The sequence below is a fragment of the Helobdella robusta genome (assembly GCF_000326865.2).
Source record: "Helobdella robusta unplaced genomic scaffold HELROscaffold_29, whole genome shotgun sequence".
NCBI lineage: Eukaryota > Metazoa > Annelida > Clitellata > Rhynchobdellida > Glossiphoniidae > Helobdella > Helobdella robusta.
The window spans coordinates 1,751,786-1,772,319 of NW_008704475.1; the positions used below are offsets into that span (position 1 = coordinate 1,751,786).

General features: G+C 33.2%; 1 protein-coding gene across 1 annotated transcript; it reads left to right on the forward strand.

Annotated features, from left to right (window-relative positions):
• Positions 1-11,350: 11,350 nt before the first annotated feature.
• Positions 11,351-14,802, forward strand: HELRODRAFT_174351 (hypothetical protein; the record flags this gene model as incomplete). Its single annotated transcript, XM_009020865.1, has 2 exons — positions 11,351-11,845; positions 14,626-14,802. The coding sequence occupies 2 exons, from the start codon at positions 11,351-11,353 to the stop codon at positions 14,800-14,802; spliced, it is 672 nt and encodes a 223-aa protein (XP_009019113.1).
• Between the last annotated feature and the right edge of the window lie 5,732 nt (positions 14,803-20,534).

The window sequence follows — 20,534 nt, forward strand, 5'->3', positions numbered from 1 at the left end:
GAACAGTTTGCCGGTTGACTTGCGAAATCGTGGGTTGTCAATTACTGAATTTTGAAGAAAGCTAAAGAACCATCTTTTCAGACAAACTTTTCATGATATGATTTGATTGAAGTGAAACATTTAATCAACTTTTGCATTAGCGCATTTAATCAACTTTTACATTGTTAGCGCCTTTGATTACAACAAAGGGCGCTTTATATATAAATAATCTAATTATATATATATATATATATATATATATATATATATATATATATATATATATATATATACACACACTATGACTATATACGTCGATGGAACGCGGGAGCGGACAAATTCGGTCATCATGGCTTGGTTTGTCGTCTGGGTGGGGGCTGTCAACTGTTACTCAACATTAAATAATTAGGCATACCCGCTCTTTTCCAAGACTTCAATTCCAGTTTTGAAAGAAGTATCTGGCATTTCAGAGCATGATGGTCACCGCCCGGATGATTGTACCCTAATCTCTTGGAAAGCCGGTAGATGTTTAGCGTGGGACATTACGGTTCATGGCATTTTTTCGTAAATCTTACTAGTAAATAATGTGGTTTGGCCGCAACCAGGGCAGCAGATAAAAAAATGAAAAAAAAATACGAGAACGCTCTCCTCTCATTGGAATTTTTGCCAATATGTATTGTTTGGTTTGTTTTGGATTCAGAAAGGTTATAGCCTAATCGGTAGTACAACTTTGGATGTTTTTAATAACCGTTTGTAGACAGTTATGACGGTCAAAAACCATGATAAATCTTTTGCAAAATACCATCCAACGATCTATTTCTTTTGTGATCATATCAGTAAGGCTGGTATCAATAGCTGGTTTATTCTTTAAAAATTATTTTTCTGCTTCTCTGCTCAAAATAGCACAATTTGTGGTTAGAACCATTTTTATGCAGGCTCTTGAGTTCATCATGAATTCTCTTCCATGAGTGTTTGTTGCCACTAAATCCTTCTGGGCATGCTAACATAGACCTATTTGGCAAAGGAAATTTACTAAATATGCGGTATAGAAAATAATAAACTGCATTTCTGACTTTACTCCATGCGAACCAATTTCTTTTTATCTCTTCTCCATTTTTCACTTGACAAATAAGGGCTGATGGAGGAAAAAAGATTTTTTCAATGTCTACTGGAAAGTTTTTAGGTAAGGTTTGTGGACCGATAAAGACAGCATCATGCACGTCTTTGATTTGAAGAAATATGTTTTCTTGTTTTCCTTTGTTGTACTCTGAAAGTGTTGATTTGTTGTAGTTGTTGGCCTCAAGTTTGCTTTCAGATGTCTTTTCACCTTCACCAAACGTTACATTTTGAGAAGAAATGACAGTAAGAGATTCTTCCAATGTAACCATAAATTCAATTTGTTCAGGTTCAGATTTGTTGTGAAAATACGAATTTAATTGTGTTGATTTGTTTGTTTACTTTTACTATTTGTCTTCAGCATATTCTGTAAAATTTAGTGCTAAATCGCAATTTTTACTTTGGTTCACTTTTTCATCCAGTTTGTTTAAATGTTATTTTTATTGTCTTTCATAAGGTTTGTCATATCGTATAGTAAATTTAAATGAATTAATAAATAAATTTGATGTGAATATAGAATATGAATAAGACGTTTAAATGTGCGTGATCATGCGACAAGATCAACCCATGGTTTTCGTCAGTGAAACCTGGTACAAACACTAAAGGACTCTGCCTCCCATTATTGAGCGCCTATAAACTGTCATGATCACGATGATATATATATTTATTTATATTATTAGCTAATTTTGACATCGAGAAATAAATGCATTTCGGGTAATAGGGGCTATATCTGAGAAATCATTAGAAATTAATCGATAAATCAAGAAACTCTTGGCATGGGCATTTGTAAAAGCATTGAGAAGTTTTCGGAAAATAATTTAGCAACGATGATTAGGATAGTTACTAACGCCTGTTAATTCGAATTTTTTTGATTTATTTGGGAAAGCCTATTTTTAAAATACTTGCAAATTGAGGCAGCTAAATATTTGTGTTTAGATAACGATTAGTAGTTGGATATCAAGCAGGATGCAGCTATAAATTAAATTTTATGTTAATTATTTCAATATGTTTCTTTTAATCTAAGCTAATGAAACTGTTATTATTTCTTGGGCGTTACGCCGGGTCAGCTAGTGATAAACTAAAATAAAATATGCATAAATATGTATAAACTAGCTTATAGTACTTAATAAATTAGTTTTATATTAAATTAAATATAATAATAAAAACTATAAACTACTTAACAAATAAATATTCAAAATAAATAACACTGTAATAGTTTAAATAGAAATTGAAATAAAACTTGGGTTGTAGATAAATGAACAAAAGGATATACTCGCACGCCACAAAAAAATAAATTTCAAAGAAATAAAATTTAAGTAAATCAATTTTTTATTATTAATTATTATTTTACAGTCGGGAGCACACTCCCACACCGTACATCAATAATGTTGAATACTAAATGTTCAATGAACAATATTGTCACAACAGGTGAAGACGATTCTCTCAGCATTATTTGGATGTTCCTGCATAGAGGCGAGCCCAAACGCTGTCAGTGTGGATATTGGTTCAAATTAGTTGATATCGACAAATCAAAATTTGTTGAGCCTTAAGTCTTATTCGTTTCAGTGAACTTTTAATAAAGCTTGGACAACCATTATTTTTAAAAAGTTTACGTGCTAATAAAAGGTGAAATAGGAAAATTTTTGTTGGGTTTGTCTTTAATTGAAATTTACCTGCTAATAAAAAACATTAAGTAGTTTCGCAATTGTTTGGAGATTTACAGGCTTAACAATATAAAATTTAAATATAAAGTTGTGCACAGTTGGTTTTGAACTATTAGCTTGATGTTATCTGACGAAATCGAGACTTCTGAACATCGTGTATAATTTTATTTATTTATTCAAATTAGCTTCTTCACGGAAAGTAGTTTACAAAATATACGAAAAATTTGTCTAAAACGGTACATTACTTAGTGTAAATGATTCAACTAACCCAGGGGGTTGTCTAGCACGACGATCTCGAATCAGCTTGGCTATACGTACACCATGGTATTATATATTATTATATAATTCAATATTATATTATATAATTCTAATAAAAAAAGATACCTGAAAAAAGATACTAGTATTCACAAATGTAAAGCATGAATTAAATCGATTAAAAAATAATTAAGATAAATAAAATCTTTAAGATAAATATTTATTAATAAACCATAAAAATGTAAAATTAGATGAGTTTGATGAATAATTAGTTCATGGGAACTAAAAAAGGAGACCAAGCACTAAAGCGCACTGAAAATGTGCGCGGGTGCATTTAAGGGCTCGTATATGTATTCTAAGTATATGAATTAGCCATTAGCCAGACGACCCACACACAGCCAGTACAGTGCAAAAGACAAAAACCATCAATAAAGCCGACAGTAGGTACTCAACATGGAAAAAATAAAATTTGTAAGAATCAAACGTTACTAATAATAGACAGTATAATAATAATAATCTTCGTTTAGTGTCCAGAGACCCAGTTCCCCGAGGTAGGACGTTGTTTTTTTTGCCATCAACTTTTTGCGCCAAATTAGACGATCAGTTGTATCCATTTCATTTAAATTTAGAGCTTTCATGTCTTGCTCGATTGCGACCAGGACTTCTTTGGACGGCTTTTGGGACGTGTGCCAGGTACTTCAACATCTGTAAGAGAAGTTATGGCATTGTTTCCACTTCGCTTGACATGACCAAACCACCGCAGACGGTGTTGCCGGCATTCGTTCTTTATATCAAATAAACCAGTATGACACAGGATTTCGGTAGATTTGATGTGTTCCATCAGACTAATTCGTTGCATCCATCTGAGCATTTTCATGTCGATTCGTTGAAGTTGTTGTTCCAGTTTGGTTGTCATTGGCTATGTTTCTGCACTGCCCCATATAACAAGACCGGACGTATCACAGATTTATAAAGTCTTGATCGTAGTGGTAGTGGGATGTCACGCCGCATCAATATAGAAGCAAGGAGATGCCATTTATTCCAGTCTTTAACGGCAGCTTCAGCTGTTCCAGTACAATCCAGAACATCTCCTAGATATTGAAACGATGTGACATTCTCTACCTTAATGACTTCAAAGGCATTGCTATTTCATAATTGTTGTTGTGGATTGATGCAAGCAGGACAAACAAAATTGGGCACTTTAAATTAAGTACTAATTATTTTTGAACAACGTTTGTTACACTGCTGACACTTGATTGAATTGTTACCTACACCAGCTTTACAAACTGAACAGTGTCATCGTCCAGTAGCTGTGGATTGGATGGATTCAGTGTTCATTGCTTTGGTTTTGTTGATAATGACTTTGAATCCATGGGATTGGATGGGTTCACCAGTGTTCATTGTTTTTGTTTCGCTGATGTTGTTGACTTTGAATCCATGATCAGCGTGTCTGGTGTTCCAATCTTCAAACATCCGTGCTGCATCCTGTTCAGACGTGGCTGTTAAAACGATATCATCAGTATATATTAGATTCCAAATGTCACCAGTGCGTATCGGTTTTGTGATTTCTTTCATCACAACTATTTAAACAGTGGACTGAGAATCGAGCCTTGGTGAACTCCAACGCCGATGTCAAAAGCATCAGTGTTTCCAACTATTGTGCTGACGAGAGTCTTAGTATTCGTATGCATTTCCATCACAAGTCGAACAAGATATTCTGGAATGAGTTGTCGACGTAGACTCCACCTGATTGCTTCACGGGGAACTCGATCAAATGCTTTTTCAAGGTCTACAAAAATGTGTGATAGTTGTTGATGCTAACCCCTAACCATCTTTTATAGCTTTCAGAGCTTCTGTAAGCTCTTCTACAGTGATGTCTCGAAGCGGACCTTCGAGAGGTGGAGCGTCAAAGTTGACATTGATGGGATTTGTTTCAGATGATTTGGTTATACAACTCCCATTAAAAAAAGGACAGTCTACAAAGCTTCAAGAAGATTGGGAAGAGTCTTGAGTTTATGAGTCATTGTTTACCGTTTTCATTAACCCTGAACAGAGGTGGCTTTAGGGGGGGCTACTTGGGGCGACCGCTCCAGGCCCCGCGCTTTGGGAGGCCCAGCGCTTTCAAAATTATTTTTTGAATATCCAAATTTTTTTGATAAATTTGTATTATTAAATTCGATAAAAGGCATAATTATATATTATATATCAATCAATCTACGTTTTGCGTCCAGAGTCTCGGTTCCTCGAAGTAGAACGTGGTTTTCTTTGCCATCAACTTTTTGCGCCAAATTAGACGATCAGTTTTATCCATTTCATTTAAATTTAGAGCTTTCATGTCTTGCTCGATTGTTTGCGACCAGGACTTTTTTGGACGGCTTTTGGGACGTGTGCCAGGTACTTCAACATTTGCAAGAGAAGTTATGGCACTGTTTCTACTTCGTTTGACATGACGGTGTTGCCGGCATTCCTCTTTTATATCATCTAAACCAGCACGACGCAGGATTTCGGTGGATTTGATGTCCTTCAGACTAATTCGTTGCATCCATCGGAGCATTTTCATATCGGTTCGTTGAAATTGTTGTTCTAGTTTGGTTGTCATTGGCCATGTTTCTGCACCATATAACAAGACCGGACGTATCACAGATTTATAAAGTCTTGATCGTAGTGGTAGTGGGATGTCACGCCTCATCAATATAGTGGCAAGGAGATGTCATTTATTCCAGGCTGCACGTATGCGTGCTCAACCGGCAGCTTCAGCTGTTCTAGTACAATCCAGGACATCCCCTAGATATTGAAACGATGTGACTTTCTCTATTTTAATGGCTTCAAAAACATTGTTATTTCGAATTTGTTGTTGTGGATTGATGCAAGCAGGACAAACAAAATTGGACACTTTATATAAAGTACCAATTATTTTTGAACAACGTTTGTGACACCACTGGTTACACTGCTGACACTTGATTGAATTGTTACCTACACCAGCTTTACAAACTGAACAGAGCCATCGTCTAGTAGCTGTGGATTGGATGGGTTCACCAGTGTTCATTGCTTTGGTTTTGCTGATGTTGACTTTGAATCCATGATCGAATGTTGACTTTGAATCCATTATAAGTAATATCCATGATATTATATATAATCGAAGTTTAAGTATTTTATTTTATACATTCCGAGGAGATGCCCATCAACGTTATTATCAAATTATAGATGGAACTCAAACTCATAGATGGAAGATTCTCAAAGAAATTGTCCCCTACTTAACACCGAAACCAGTATCACAAACCAGATGGGAGTGTCGAATTGAAACGATGAAAGCTGTACGCTATCAAACACTGAATTTTCGCGACACCCTCAAAAAAGTTTCTGAAACGGCTAAAGACCCCAAGGTGAAAAGTGAAGCCGAATCCATTGCCAACCACGAATTAGGAAATTTAGAGTTTCTGGTTGCAATGGTAGTATGGTATGACGTGCTATTTGCTGTCAACATCTTCAACAAATGTTTTCATGTTTCAAACATGTAGCTTGACACAGCCATAAAACAAATTAAAGGGCTGATTGGGTTTTTTACCAATTACAGAGAATCTGGATTTTCATCAGCATTGGTCAGCGCAAAAGAAATTGCATCAGTTATGAACCAATATTTAAAAAGAAGCGAATTATTACAAAAAAAATCTGCCGGATTACGAATCTGTAGACGATAAATTCCAGAACACTCCTGAAAATGCTTTCAAAACGGAATACTTTTTATGGATTGTTGATGAAGCTTTAGAATCTCTAAAAAATCGTTTCCATCAGTTGGAAGAATATTCCAGCAACTTTGAATTTTTGCTTAACATTCAACTTCTTCGTGAAATGACTGTAGAAAATCTGAAAACACAATGCATAGTGTCTTGTATCGGTTTTAACAAACGTTGATGATTCGAGAGATTTGGATGGCTCAGATTTATTTGACGAACTGAAAGTGTTAAGAAAATTGATTCCTAAAGAAACAAATATTGGTTTAGATTGTCTGGAATCTTTTGCACATCTAGCAGATTTTTTCCCAAATGCTGCCATAGCTTACAAAATTCTCTTAACTGTACCAGTCACTGTAGCTACGGCTGAGCGAGGTTTTTCAAAACTCAAATTGATAAAATATTATCGCCGATCTACAATGCATCAGAAAAGATTGTGTGGTCTAGCTATGTTATCCTTAAAAGAAAAATTTGCTTCTACATTTAGACTACAAAGAATTGATTCAAGAATTTGTCAACTAGGCAAGGCAAGTGGATTTTCGGCTGTGATTATCTCATGAACATTATTGTAGTTAAATTATTGTATTGTAGTTAAACAAGTCAAATCATTTAAATAATTTTTTTCTGCATTTATATATTACCAATTTGTCCAGAAATAAACCTGTAAAATGTAATAATTTATTTTTATTTCGTTATACCCCAGTAATTTTATGTAAATTATTGTTTTCCTCGTTCGTTTGTTATGGCTCGCTTCGCACTCCCAACTTATACTACTAGGCCCCGCACCCCACTAGGGCCGCCTCTGCCCGGAAGAGCAAGAATAAAGATTGAAAGTCGTTCACGCAGACCGGCTAGCTTCTTTCCACGAAGAAAATGACACTGATTTTTAAAAAGACTTAACAATCTAAGGAGGAAGTAATTTTGTATTCGGCAAAAAACGACTGCGATAAAATTATGGAATTATTATTTATTTTTTGTTTTATTTTCTGTGATTGTAAATTTCTGTGTCACCATTATTTACGACCATTGAGAGTTGTCGATCGTGAGACTCCCAGCGAATTTATGTGATTAGCAAATAATTCATGGTCTTTATTATTGTGGGCATTTGAATAAACGTTCAAACAAGTCTGTGTTTGAAGCAGCTGTGTTTATCTATCAGATTTTTTTAACAAGTTTATTCCATGAAACGCATAAAAAAACGAAACATGAAAAAGGACCCTAAACAAGATAAAATCTCAAATATATAAGAACCCTACAGTTTTTCATAAAAATGTCTAAATCAATATAAAGAATTAAATTAGTAACAAACAACATTACGTCTCAAAAATTGTGAAGAAAAAATAAACCAATAAAATTAAAATATTGTACGTTGAAAAAAATATACATATATACACAAATACATATACACATTTTTAATAAAAGAGCGAGATCCTACGTGGCGGTGCAGTCGGTGTCGGCAGACACTGTTGTTCTGGTCGAACTGACTGTACCGTATGAGGCTAATATAGCAGCAAGTCACGCTATAAAAACAGCCAAGTATGAAGAGCTTGTTAGTGAGATAAAACAACGCGGGCTAAGGTGTTTGTTGTACGCAGTTGAGGTTGGTGCAAGAGGTGTTGTTGGTTGTTCAGTGTACAGCTTTTTGAAGGATGTGGGTTTGATAGGTAAAAGACGATCAATTGTTTGAAGGACTCACAGCCAAACAAGCATCTTACTGGATATGGTTATGTTGGAAGAAAAAGGAATGCGAGCTTAAATAGTAAACAGACGAGCTTGTTTGCGCGTAAAGCTTCCGATTATTCAACAATCCCATATTCAGCTCAACGTGTTACTTGGCTCGTCGATATAACTCACATTGTGATATGTTGATATGCAAACTTTCTGGCACGCCTACAAATTTTACGGTATAAAAGGAGGTGATTTCAAAGCGAGAGACATCCAGCTGATCACAGGATGTGGCCTGTTTCTCGAGAGTGTCAGGAAGTTAAAGGGCCGAAACACTCGTTGGCGGAAATTCTTCCTCTGAAGACTCGCTGAACGCTCGTTATGTTCGAGTTTCTACATGCATACATACATAATACATACATACATACATACATACATACATACATACATACATACATACATACATACATACATACATACATACATACATACATACATACATACATACATACATACATACATACATACATACATACATACATACATACATACATACATACATACATACATACATACATACATACATACATACATACATACATACATAAATTCCTTTTGCATTCTGGATGGAGCTGCTAGATACCTGACTGTGCGAGACCAGGGACATAGATAAAAGTTGAACTCGGAAACGATTGCATGCCTAACCATGGCTTGTTCATCAAAACGGGTTCATACATACATACATACATACATACATACATACATACATACATACATACATACATACATACATACATACATACATACATACATACATACATACATACATACATACATACATACATACATACATACATACATACTTACATACATACATACATACATACATACATACATACATACATACATACATACATACATACATACATACATACATACATACATACATACATACATACATACATACATACATACATACATACATACATACATACATACATACATACATACATACATACATACATACATACATACATACATACATACATACATACATACATACATACATACATACATACATACATACATACATACATACATACATACATACATACATACATACATACATACATACATACATACATACATACATACATACATACATACACACACACACACACACACACACACACACACACACACACACACACACACACACATACATACATACATACATACATATACACATTTTAAATAAAGGAGCGAGTTTCTGCTGGTTTCGTTTCTGCTCCGTGTTTTTCTTGATTATATAGAATTTTCATATAGTGATTTAATTAAATTTAGTTGCATATAATAGAGGAAATTTAGACAAACAAGTTTATATATTTTTTATCAAAATTATTATTTGTTAATTTTACTTTAATTTATGTTATTTGCTTTAATTTAATGGAAAACCTAATTTAAATAAGCGTAGTTATAAAGTTGAAGTTGTTGGTACAAATAGGATTGTTTTCTACTAGTTGTGTTTGTTTGTTTACTTTGTGTTTTTCTGTTTTTGATTTCTTACAGACTTTATAGCAACTTTTGTAAACAATTAAACTTGAAATGAGTATACGTGCAAAAACAAAGTCAGATTCGTTGAAAAACTTCAGCCGTTTTCGTTGCGGTTGTGTTTCAAATCTTACGTTAATACCTGATGATGTGTACTGTTTTATTTAGGAGTATAATAATTTCAAGTGGTTTTGTGATACATGTAACAATGTTTCTCCAGACACCAAGTCATAAGCGGAAATAGACACGGATCTGCTTGCGAGGGCAGTTGACAGAAGTAAACAGGAATTGATGATTAAAATTGATGGGTTGATAGATGCCAGTAAAATCATAGAATCGGAGCTCCGGAATATCTGATGTGCAGTAAAATTGAATGATGAAATATTAAGCAACATTAATCATGCTGTTGATGAGATGCGTACTGGCAGTGGTGGAGTCAGTACATCATGGACCGATATAGTAAGCAAAGAGGTTAAAAAAACATTGATGTAATTAACGTTGAAGTCAAGAATGTGCAAAAAAAGTTGAATGATGCAACAGATATCAAGGAGAGAGAAAAAAATTTGGTGCTTTTTAGACTTGCTGAAGGAGACGACGACAAAGAACGTGTTATGAAGATTTTTAATCACTTGACTCGAAACGAAGTTGCCGAGAAAGCAGTTGTTAAAGTAACGAGACTGGGGAAAAAACAAGAAAAAATAAACAGACCGTTATTGATAAGTCTTGATAGTGTTGAGTCGAAAAACTTAATAATGGATAATGTGTCACAAATGAAATCTTTGGATGATGTCCTAAAAGGTGTTTGGCTTAGTCACGACATATCAAATGATCAGAGAGATGAGCTGAAAAAATTGATCAATGATGCAAAAAATCAGGAATCTGTAAGCGATGATTTTTTATTCAGAGTGAGGGGACCTCCGGGAAGATGGAAAATAGTCAAGTTTCGGAGGGATCAAAAACTGAAAGAAAAAGTTTGATTGAGAGAGATGGCACTGATGGTAGCGTTGATGATATTGATTTTGATGGAGTAAACGTTGAAAGTTGTTTTAGATTTGCAAATAATAAAAGCCATTATGGTAAGTGTCAATATAAAATCTCAAGTCTTGATGGGTGTGGTGAAAGGGAGTGTAACAATAAAAATGCAATAGGTAAATTTCAGTATGTTGAGGATGATAAAATCAACGAAAGTTTTAATGAAGCATCTGGTAAAAGTAAGCCTGCTAAAATTGGAAATGAGGAGCGATCGGTGGTTCTGGGAGTTTTAAATATCAGATCTATATAATAACAAAATTCAGCTCTATTTATGGTTTGATTCACGAAGGCCTGGACATCTTTGTTTTGACGGAGAGCTGGCATGGTTTGGCAGATAATATTTCCATTGGGTTATCAATGTCACCTGGCTATCAGTTTGTAGACCGTTTAAGATTGCACGACCCACACCATGGAGGTTTAATCATTTTTTTCCGATCAATTTTTAGATATAAAAAGATCACTCTGCCACTGGTTACTGCTTTCGAGGTTCTGGCGGTGAAACTTAAAATTAATGAATTAGATTATATCCTACTGGCAATTTACAGACCTGGATCTGAACAATTAACGACATCATTTTTTGATGAACTGATTTCGGTCTTAGAATGTGTTACAATCATTAGTTCCCGTATTTTGTTAGCGGGAGATTTTAACATTCACACGGAGAAGTCGAACAATCCAAACGTTGTTAATTTACGTGAAATATTTGAAATGTTTCAGTTGATCAACCACATAGATGAACCAACGCATATTCTAGGAGGAACGCTCGATCTGATTGTGACGTCACACAATATAGCGGTCAGTGAAGCAAAGGTTTATCCTAGTGGAATCTATTCTGATCATGGTTTGGTACAGGTTAGTTTATCAATAAAATTGACAAAGTCTTTAAAAGCAAAAAGATTGATCCGACTCTGGAATCGTTTTGATGAGAAAGCTTTCGCTGAGCAGGTACTTGAGTCTCCAGTGTCCAGACCGTGTAAAACTGATGATGTAAATGCAGAATTTGGTTTATTCAGTGACGAGGTAAGGAGAATTGTTGATAGGGTTGTTCCTCTTGTACTTGTGCTGCCTGGGCGCCATCATGTTGCACCATGGTTTGATGATGATTGCAAGGCTTCAAAACGGAAATCTAGAATAAAAGAAAAATTTTTTAGAAAAAATTGTAAATTGTCTGATAAAAATGAATGGATATTGGCCCTTAATTATCGACCAGTCAGTAATCTATCATTTATATCAAAACTCATTGAAAGGATGGTGTCGAGACAATTGCTTGCTCATTTGAATGATAATAATCTCATGCCTGCACATCAATCCGGTTTTAGACGATTTCACTCCACAGAAACTGCCCTGCTACATGTTTTCTTGGGGGTTTATGCTGAGATGGATGCTCAAAACATTTCCTTGTTGGCATTTTTAGACATGAGCTCGGCTTTCGACTGTGTCAATCATAAAATGCTACTGCTCAGGCTACATCAAAATCTTGGAATATCTGGGGAAATAATAAATTGGCTCAGAAGCTACTTGATTGGCCGAACACAGCAGGTTTCGTTCAACGGGAGTTTGTCCTACGTCAGTGTGGTTCGCTCTGGTGTGCCGCAGAGATCTGTTTTGGGTTCTTTATTGTTTCTGCTTTATACATCTGATGTGCTGAAGATAATTGATTCCTATGATTTTAAAAGCCATGCATATGCAGACGACATTCAAATTATGTTATCAGGTAAACCGAAGTTATTTCAAGACGAGATTACGAGATTCATTGAATGTATGGCGGAGGTTAATCTGTGAATGTCGAGAAATGAATTGAAGCTTAACCAGGGTAAAACAAAATTTCTTCCTATTGGTACCTGGCAGCAGTTGGCAGACTTGGATATAAATTCAGTTGTTATGAATGATAAAAAAATAGATTTCTGTAAAGCAGTGTCGAACCTAGGTTTTGTAATTGATTCAAACCTAACAATGAAATCTCATTTAAAAATGATCTCTATATCATGCTTGGCACAGATTAGAAGAATGAAACAAATTCGAGAATCACTTGATAAAGACGCAATGCAGACTCTGGCGCATGCATTGGTGCACTCACGTGTCGATTATTGCAATAGTTTATTTTATGGACTCCCGGCTAGATCCATCAAAATTCTGCAATCGATACAAAACCGTACTGCCTGGATTGTGGCTGGATGGTATGATCATGCCACACCGATCCTGAGTGATTTGCATTGGTTGCCCATAAATAAAAGAATTGATTTTAAAATCTCTGTCACAGTTTTCAAATCACTAAATGGTCTGGCTCCAAAATATTTATCAGATAAACTGAAATTAAAAACGTCGATCGCATCTGGTGTGCGTCTGAGGTCTGACATTCTTGTGGTTCCTCATAGACAGCTAAAGATTGGATCGCGTGATTTTGCTGTGTCAGGCCCTGTCGTATGGAACGGCTTGCCGTCAGCCCTCAGAATGCCTGGAATGAACATTGCTGAATTTAAAAGACAATTAAAGACATACCTTTTTTCATTATAGTTCATCTCTTTTCATTCTTGCTATTTTGTTATTAATATTAGTTATAATTTAATAGCGTTTGTGAAAACTGCTATGACGAACGCTAAATTAAGTTTTCTAATAATAATAATAATAATAATAATAATAGTAATAATAATAATAATAATACATACATACATACATACATACATACATACATACATACATACATACATACATACATACATACATACATACATACATACATACATACATACAAGTGTATAAGTCCAAATAGAGCATGAATGGTAATAAAACCGAATCCTTTAGAATCAACAATAAATTACAATTGAAAATTGCGTAAAAAACTAAATAAAAAAATAATTATGCTATACATTGTCGGAAAAGAATAAAAATCAAATTAATTAGAATTAATATTAAATTAAAACTACTGAAAATAATAATAAAATAACAAAAACAACTAAGATCATGATCGTTGACATACAAGAAAAATGTACACACACACGTGCATACGTACACGTACATACAAAAAATGCATACGTAAATATAGTAATATACACCTTTTAAGAAAAAATTAAATTGATCAATAGTGTAAAAGAATCAGACAAAAAAAAATCAATTATAAAAAAAATCAATTATACATTATGAGAGGCATTATATTTGAATGGGCGATTGATTATGCACGACCTAACATAGGACGAGCAACTTACTTTTGTGACAGAAACTTTTTATTTATTTTCGCAGTTCAATGGCGTATTTATTTTTGTGTCATATTTAAAAGAGTCATTTAGATGCACGTCCAATGTACTCAACAAATTTTTGTTAATTTTAAATGTAAAACAGCATGCCTTAAAATCAAATCCTCAAATACGCTTACGACACCTACCTAATCATTCCATCACCTAACTCAAACACCATCCAATCAGAACTCGACTCATTAACCACATGGTCAAAACGATGCAACCTTTCACTTAATCTCAATAAATCATTCGAACTCATCATTCACCATAGCCGTAAAAAAATAACATTACCTCCTGAACACCCATCAATCACTCGCACAAATCAACTAAAAATATTAGGCATCACATTCACCCCTACACTCAATATAGCACCTCATATCAATTACATCATCACAAAAGGCTTTCAAACATTTCACGCACTCAAAACACTCCGTTCACATGGTCTCAGAGGCATCAAATTATTCGACATCACCGAATCACTCATCATCTTACGCATCAAATATGCAGCTCCCTCCTGGTCTGGTTTTGCCACGCAACAACAACTTCAGCAGCTACAATCTCTCATCAAAAAACTAATTCCCTTCAACTACCTACCTGCATCATATCCTACCGTCACCCAGATATTCAACACACTCGATTCAAGGCTGTTCAAAAAAATAGAAAATAACAACAACCACATCATCCATCCTCTACTACAACCAATCAAAGCTACAACACACAACCTTCGTCAGCGCAAACATAACTATCAAGTCGTCGCCCAATCTACATACCAGGAAAAGACTTTCATCACATCGCATCTCAAACATATTAGCACTTAAGAAAACTTTATCATTACTGAACTAGTTGTTACTTATTGATCACCTCACTTTTATCGATCACCTCACTAACTCACTAAGTCATCATTTAGTCTATTAATAAGTCATCAAACATATTAATACTCATTAAAATTTTTTCACTCACAGGCCTAGTTTTTATTTATCGATCACCTCACTAAGTCATCATCTAGTCTATCAATTTGCCGTTACTTCATTTTATATTCTATCGTCAATTACTTTTCTTTTATTTTTCTTATTATTATTATTTATTTTATTCTAACATATTTTATTTTTCATGTTTTATCATTTCTCTTCCTCACTTTTTGTATTTATTTTCTCACTTATTTGTTTAATTTTGTTTTACTGCCTTGCATGTTGTTACAGTTTCTGCGTCTGTCAGATCCTGATTTTTAAAGAATAATAAAAAAAAAATAAAAAAATCATTAATTTCAAAAATTGATAAAATTTGGAGCTAATTAAACATGTTTTTTTTGTCCACATTGTGTCTAAAATTTAAAATTGTCAATGCTTTTTTTGTGCAGTATAAAGCAATTCTTAATAAATTTTAAATGTGTTGCCCTATATTAGGTTTGCATAATATAAATGTGGGTAGATAAATGCTTTGTTTGGTAAAAGATATTTGACTTTGTTCATAACTCCTAAGTTTCTATTTATTTTTTGTATGATAAAATCGATATGTTTTTTAAAATTTAGATTTTGATCTATTAAATCCCCTAATAATTTCAATTTCAGAATTTCCTATCTTTAAGAGAAATTCGTCATCCTTAATAAGTGATCTATTAAAAATCATATATTTAGTTTTTTTTATATTTATATTAATCTTATTGTAATTTTACCAGGTATTTAATTCATTTAAACTATTATTTGTGTATGCATATAAGTCTTTCGTATTCTTGTGTATTCGTAGGTGGTGAATAACGCCGTGTCATCAGCATAGATGATAAATTTCGACAACTTTGTTGTGTTAACAATATCATTATTATAAAGGTTAAACAATTTAAGCCCTCCTAGTATACTTCCCTGCGGTACCCCACTTTTGACCTCACGAATACTAGAGTTGAAGCCATTTATTGAAACATATTGATGCCTGTTAGCAAGGTAGCCATCGAACCATTTTAGAGCGGTGCCTAACTCCATAATGTTTCAACATGAGCCAAAGTATGTCGTGCGGAACCGAATCAAAGGCCTTAAAAAAATCTAGAAAAACTATTGAGATAAAATTATTTGATTCGTAATTAAAAACCACTTCATTAAATAGCTTATTAAGTGCGTCTTCTGTCGAGCAATTTTGCGAAAACCAAATTGGGTGTCCGACAAAATATGGTTATCATTTATAAAAGATTTGAGTCTCGTTTCAACAATTCTTTCAAGGACTTTTGAAATATAACTTAACAAACTACTTGGTTCATAATTATTGACATTATTAGTGGATTCTGACTTATGGATTGAAACAACTCGCGCGATGTTAAGTTATTCTGGAAATACTCCGGAAGCAAGTGATAAATTGAATAAATATGATAAAATATGACAAATCGAATTGATAATATATTTCAAAACTTTATTGGAACACTTATAGTGATCTAAACTTGATGAGTAGACAACGATTTAATTATTTAAAAAATTTCCTCTGGACAGGTTGGTGATAAAAAAATTGAGGATGTATTTTCTGTTTATAGAAATTAAAAAAAATAATTATTTGTAGACGAATTTTTGCTAAATATATCTGTAAAGTAATTATTAAAAATATTCGCAATTTTACAATTGTATTATCTTTTAATAACGTAAAATTATTTAATCTGGACTTTTTATTCAGAAAAAGTTTATAGTATTCCATTTGTCTTTACTATTGGAATTAGGTCTGTTAAATATATCTTTATAGTAGTGTGATTTTGTTAGTGTAATTGTATTAATAATTTCGTTTTTAAAAAAACGATATTTGGTTTTATTTTGAAAGGTTTCATTTTTCTTATATAACTTATATAGACGATTGTTTTAATTATAAGTTTTTTGATATCGTTCGTGATCCACGGTTGAAATGATTTTTAAAATTTTTCTGTTGTAAATGGGCAAAAATAGCAGAACAGGTCATCAAAAATTTTCAGAAACTTTTGGAAAGTCAGACCAAACTTTTTCTCAAAGAACACAACTGGCCAATCCTGCGACGCCAGTGCGATATTCAGCTTGTCCAAATTCTTCACACACGTGTTGAAAAACAAAACCACACAACCTCCTCACAAAATTCGCACAATAAAGGAGACGTCATAAACAATGGGAAACGATCCGATACATTTGATAAGACCGTTCCACTTTGAAAGCAATTTAGATTGTTTGTAAAAAAAACATCAATTATAGTGGAAGATGTTGATGTTCTAGCTGGCACATTAATTGTAGAAAATAGAGTAAACGAAAGTAAACAGTGCACCTGGATTATGTGCAACTACAGGTTGTTAGAAATGTTTAAAAAAAAGATAAATGCATGGATGTATAACAATAATTGTTAAATATACAACAGAAAGAAATACACAAGTTGTAGTGTGTGTTGGTGTATGCATATGTTAGAAAAAAATATACTAAGATGGTTTATGTATGTGTTTTATAATAATATTTATTATGTATCAATTCGAAAAGAAATTACTGAAAATAATTTAGAAAAAAAGCTTTTAATGGAAAAATAGCAACTACCATAAACTACCCACAATTTTCCGACTAGGTAATTCAAATTCCTATAAAAAAATTGCAAATGTAATGTTTATAACGTTTTAAAACAACCATAGTAATGCACTACATGTACTATTATGTTATGTATACACACACATATATATACGCGATGTATAGTGCCGATGTGACTATTTTACTATAAATTTTCAATAATAAAAAATGAGAATTAAGAAAATTCGCAAAAAAAGAACCACAAGTCACATTCACCGAAAAATGACTTCTATGCAATCCTCAAGACTGGAGATATCCGAGAATCACAAAAAAATTAGAAAATAATACCGAAATTCAATAGAATTATCGAACATTTAAAGAGCAAATTAAATGCGTCCAAACGGTCCAAGTGCCGTAAAAATTCTCAGTGAAATCAGTGAACTTAGGTACGGTAGATTGAATAACTTGACAATAATGCAAGTTACAACATTAAATTATTGTAAATTTATATGAATTAGATTATCTGGTTGAAATATTTAAAAATAACATTTTCAAAAATTTAACCAAAATTGCTGAAAACTCAATAATTAAACAATGAATCAAAATGAATGTAACATTATAAGAATCGACCTATTAATAAATTATTTGATTGGTTGATTATATAAGTCATTAAAACGTAGCGCTATCAGTAAATAATTTAAGTTCCTCAAACATACCTACTATCTCCACACCCTAGTATTTGCATCCGTACAAACCACAATTAGAAGATGAACATTTCGCCCAACAGGTTCATCTTCATTCGTCATCATCCCTCTTACTTCTACAATAACATATTCTTAAAAATAATGATCAAGTTAATTTTATCGCTCGTGACTATTCTAAATCTTTCGATACTACGGATCACTTACCTCTTTCAAATAATTTAGCTTCTCTTCTTCTACCGTACTACGCAGCGAAGCGAAAATGTGATTTATGTAGTTACTTGGATTAGTTTATTGTTTTTATTACTGTTGGCATTCAAATAAACGTTCAACCAAGTTTGCGTTTGAAGCAGTTGTGTTCATCTATCGGAAATTTTGAACCTACGGAATAACGAATACTTGGCGATCGTTGGAAGCTACACACTAGTGTTGAAAATATAGAGAAGTTATAACATTGGTGTTGTTAGTTACGAGCGTTAAGGGTTAAAACAATATTATTATAGATTTCCTTTCTAATAGTAGTCATCAGACTTTTTTCTGTCCACAATTACCATCCACATTATCACTTAATTCTATTGCAGTACAAGGATCGGTCTTTGGACCTTCACTAATAAAATCATTAAATATGTAAACGACACTAATCAATCAAAACTCTATTCATTAACTAAATGGTCGAAACATTGCAATCTGTCACGTTATCTCAGTAAATCGGTCGAACTCCATCATTCACAATAGCCGTAAGGAAATAGCATGACTTTCAGAAAATTCAATCATCACTTCGCATGAATCAACTACAAGCAATAGGTATCATTAATGATGGTATGAGTACGATCATCAAAAGTTCAATTCGATTTAAGTTTTTTAACAATTTTTTGCGCGGTAGCTTTTTCAAGTTACCGACAATTGAAATAAACTCTTTTTTTAAAAGCAAAAAAACGGCTAGTTAAATAGTGTCTGTTTCTAGTGAGCAGATTTTCTCTAAATATGGTTCAATCATAAATGAACGACGTAACCGACTCAAGCCCAAAAATGCCATAACTTGCACAAGACAAAAATACATCATCTTGTTTTAAAGCCCATTCAAACTTATCATCATTTTAATTATATAAAACGCAAATTACTGAGTGGGCCTATTCGAACGAATCGAATTTTTTTTACCTAAAAATAAACGAAATCAAATGATTTTTCGATATCGAACCATCACTAGGCAGTAGATTCACCACCACACTCAACCTCATATAAACAACATCATCACAAAGACCGCATAAAAACATTCCGTGTACTCAAAACACTTAGTTCATGTGGCCTCAAAGGTATCAAATTATTCAAACTCGCAACAGTTTAAGCCACCACAATCTGTCATCAAGAAATTACTTCCTTCATATCAAACTGTCGTTCAAATATTCAACAAACTCGATTCCAGATTATTCAGGAAAATAATACCAATGTCATCTACCCACTACCTCCACCAATCAACAAAACCACCTTCTTTAATGTAAATATAATCATCAAACCACCACTCAATCAACCTTATAAGATAAAACCTTTATTCCAACACGTCAAAAATATATTAAGACTAAATCATTTGTCATTTTATTTTTTCAAAATATTTTTCCTCATTTATTAACCCAGTTAGTTATTTTTTAACACAATAATCCTATACTTGATTCTCATATGCAACCCATTTTAATGTTTATTTTCTTCATTTTATAATATTGTCATTTTGCGTGTTTTAACAACAAGTAATATATTATCATTATAATTTGTTGGCCTCTGAAACTCATCGTCATCCGAATTTTTGCTGATTTATAATCCAATAACCCAAACTGCCTGAAAACTTTGTCATTTAATAGATTAAGACATATTATAGTTCCATCGTTGAAGGTTTTATTGAGTAATCGCAAGCTATTTAAAACAAAATAATTTGAGTCAGAGTTAAACTGCTGATTCAAAAACCGATCGTAAAGCATACAGCAACGAGCATTTACATCATGAGAATTTGAATTATAATTAATCAATTTGATTTTGTCAAATTCTGAAATCGTTAATTATAATAAACAAATTTATTCATAATTTTGGAGAAATATTGATTATAAGGTTCAAAATTATGCATAAAATGACT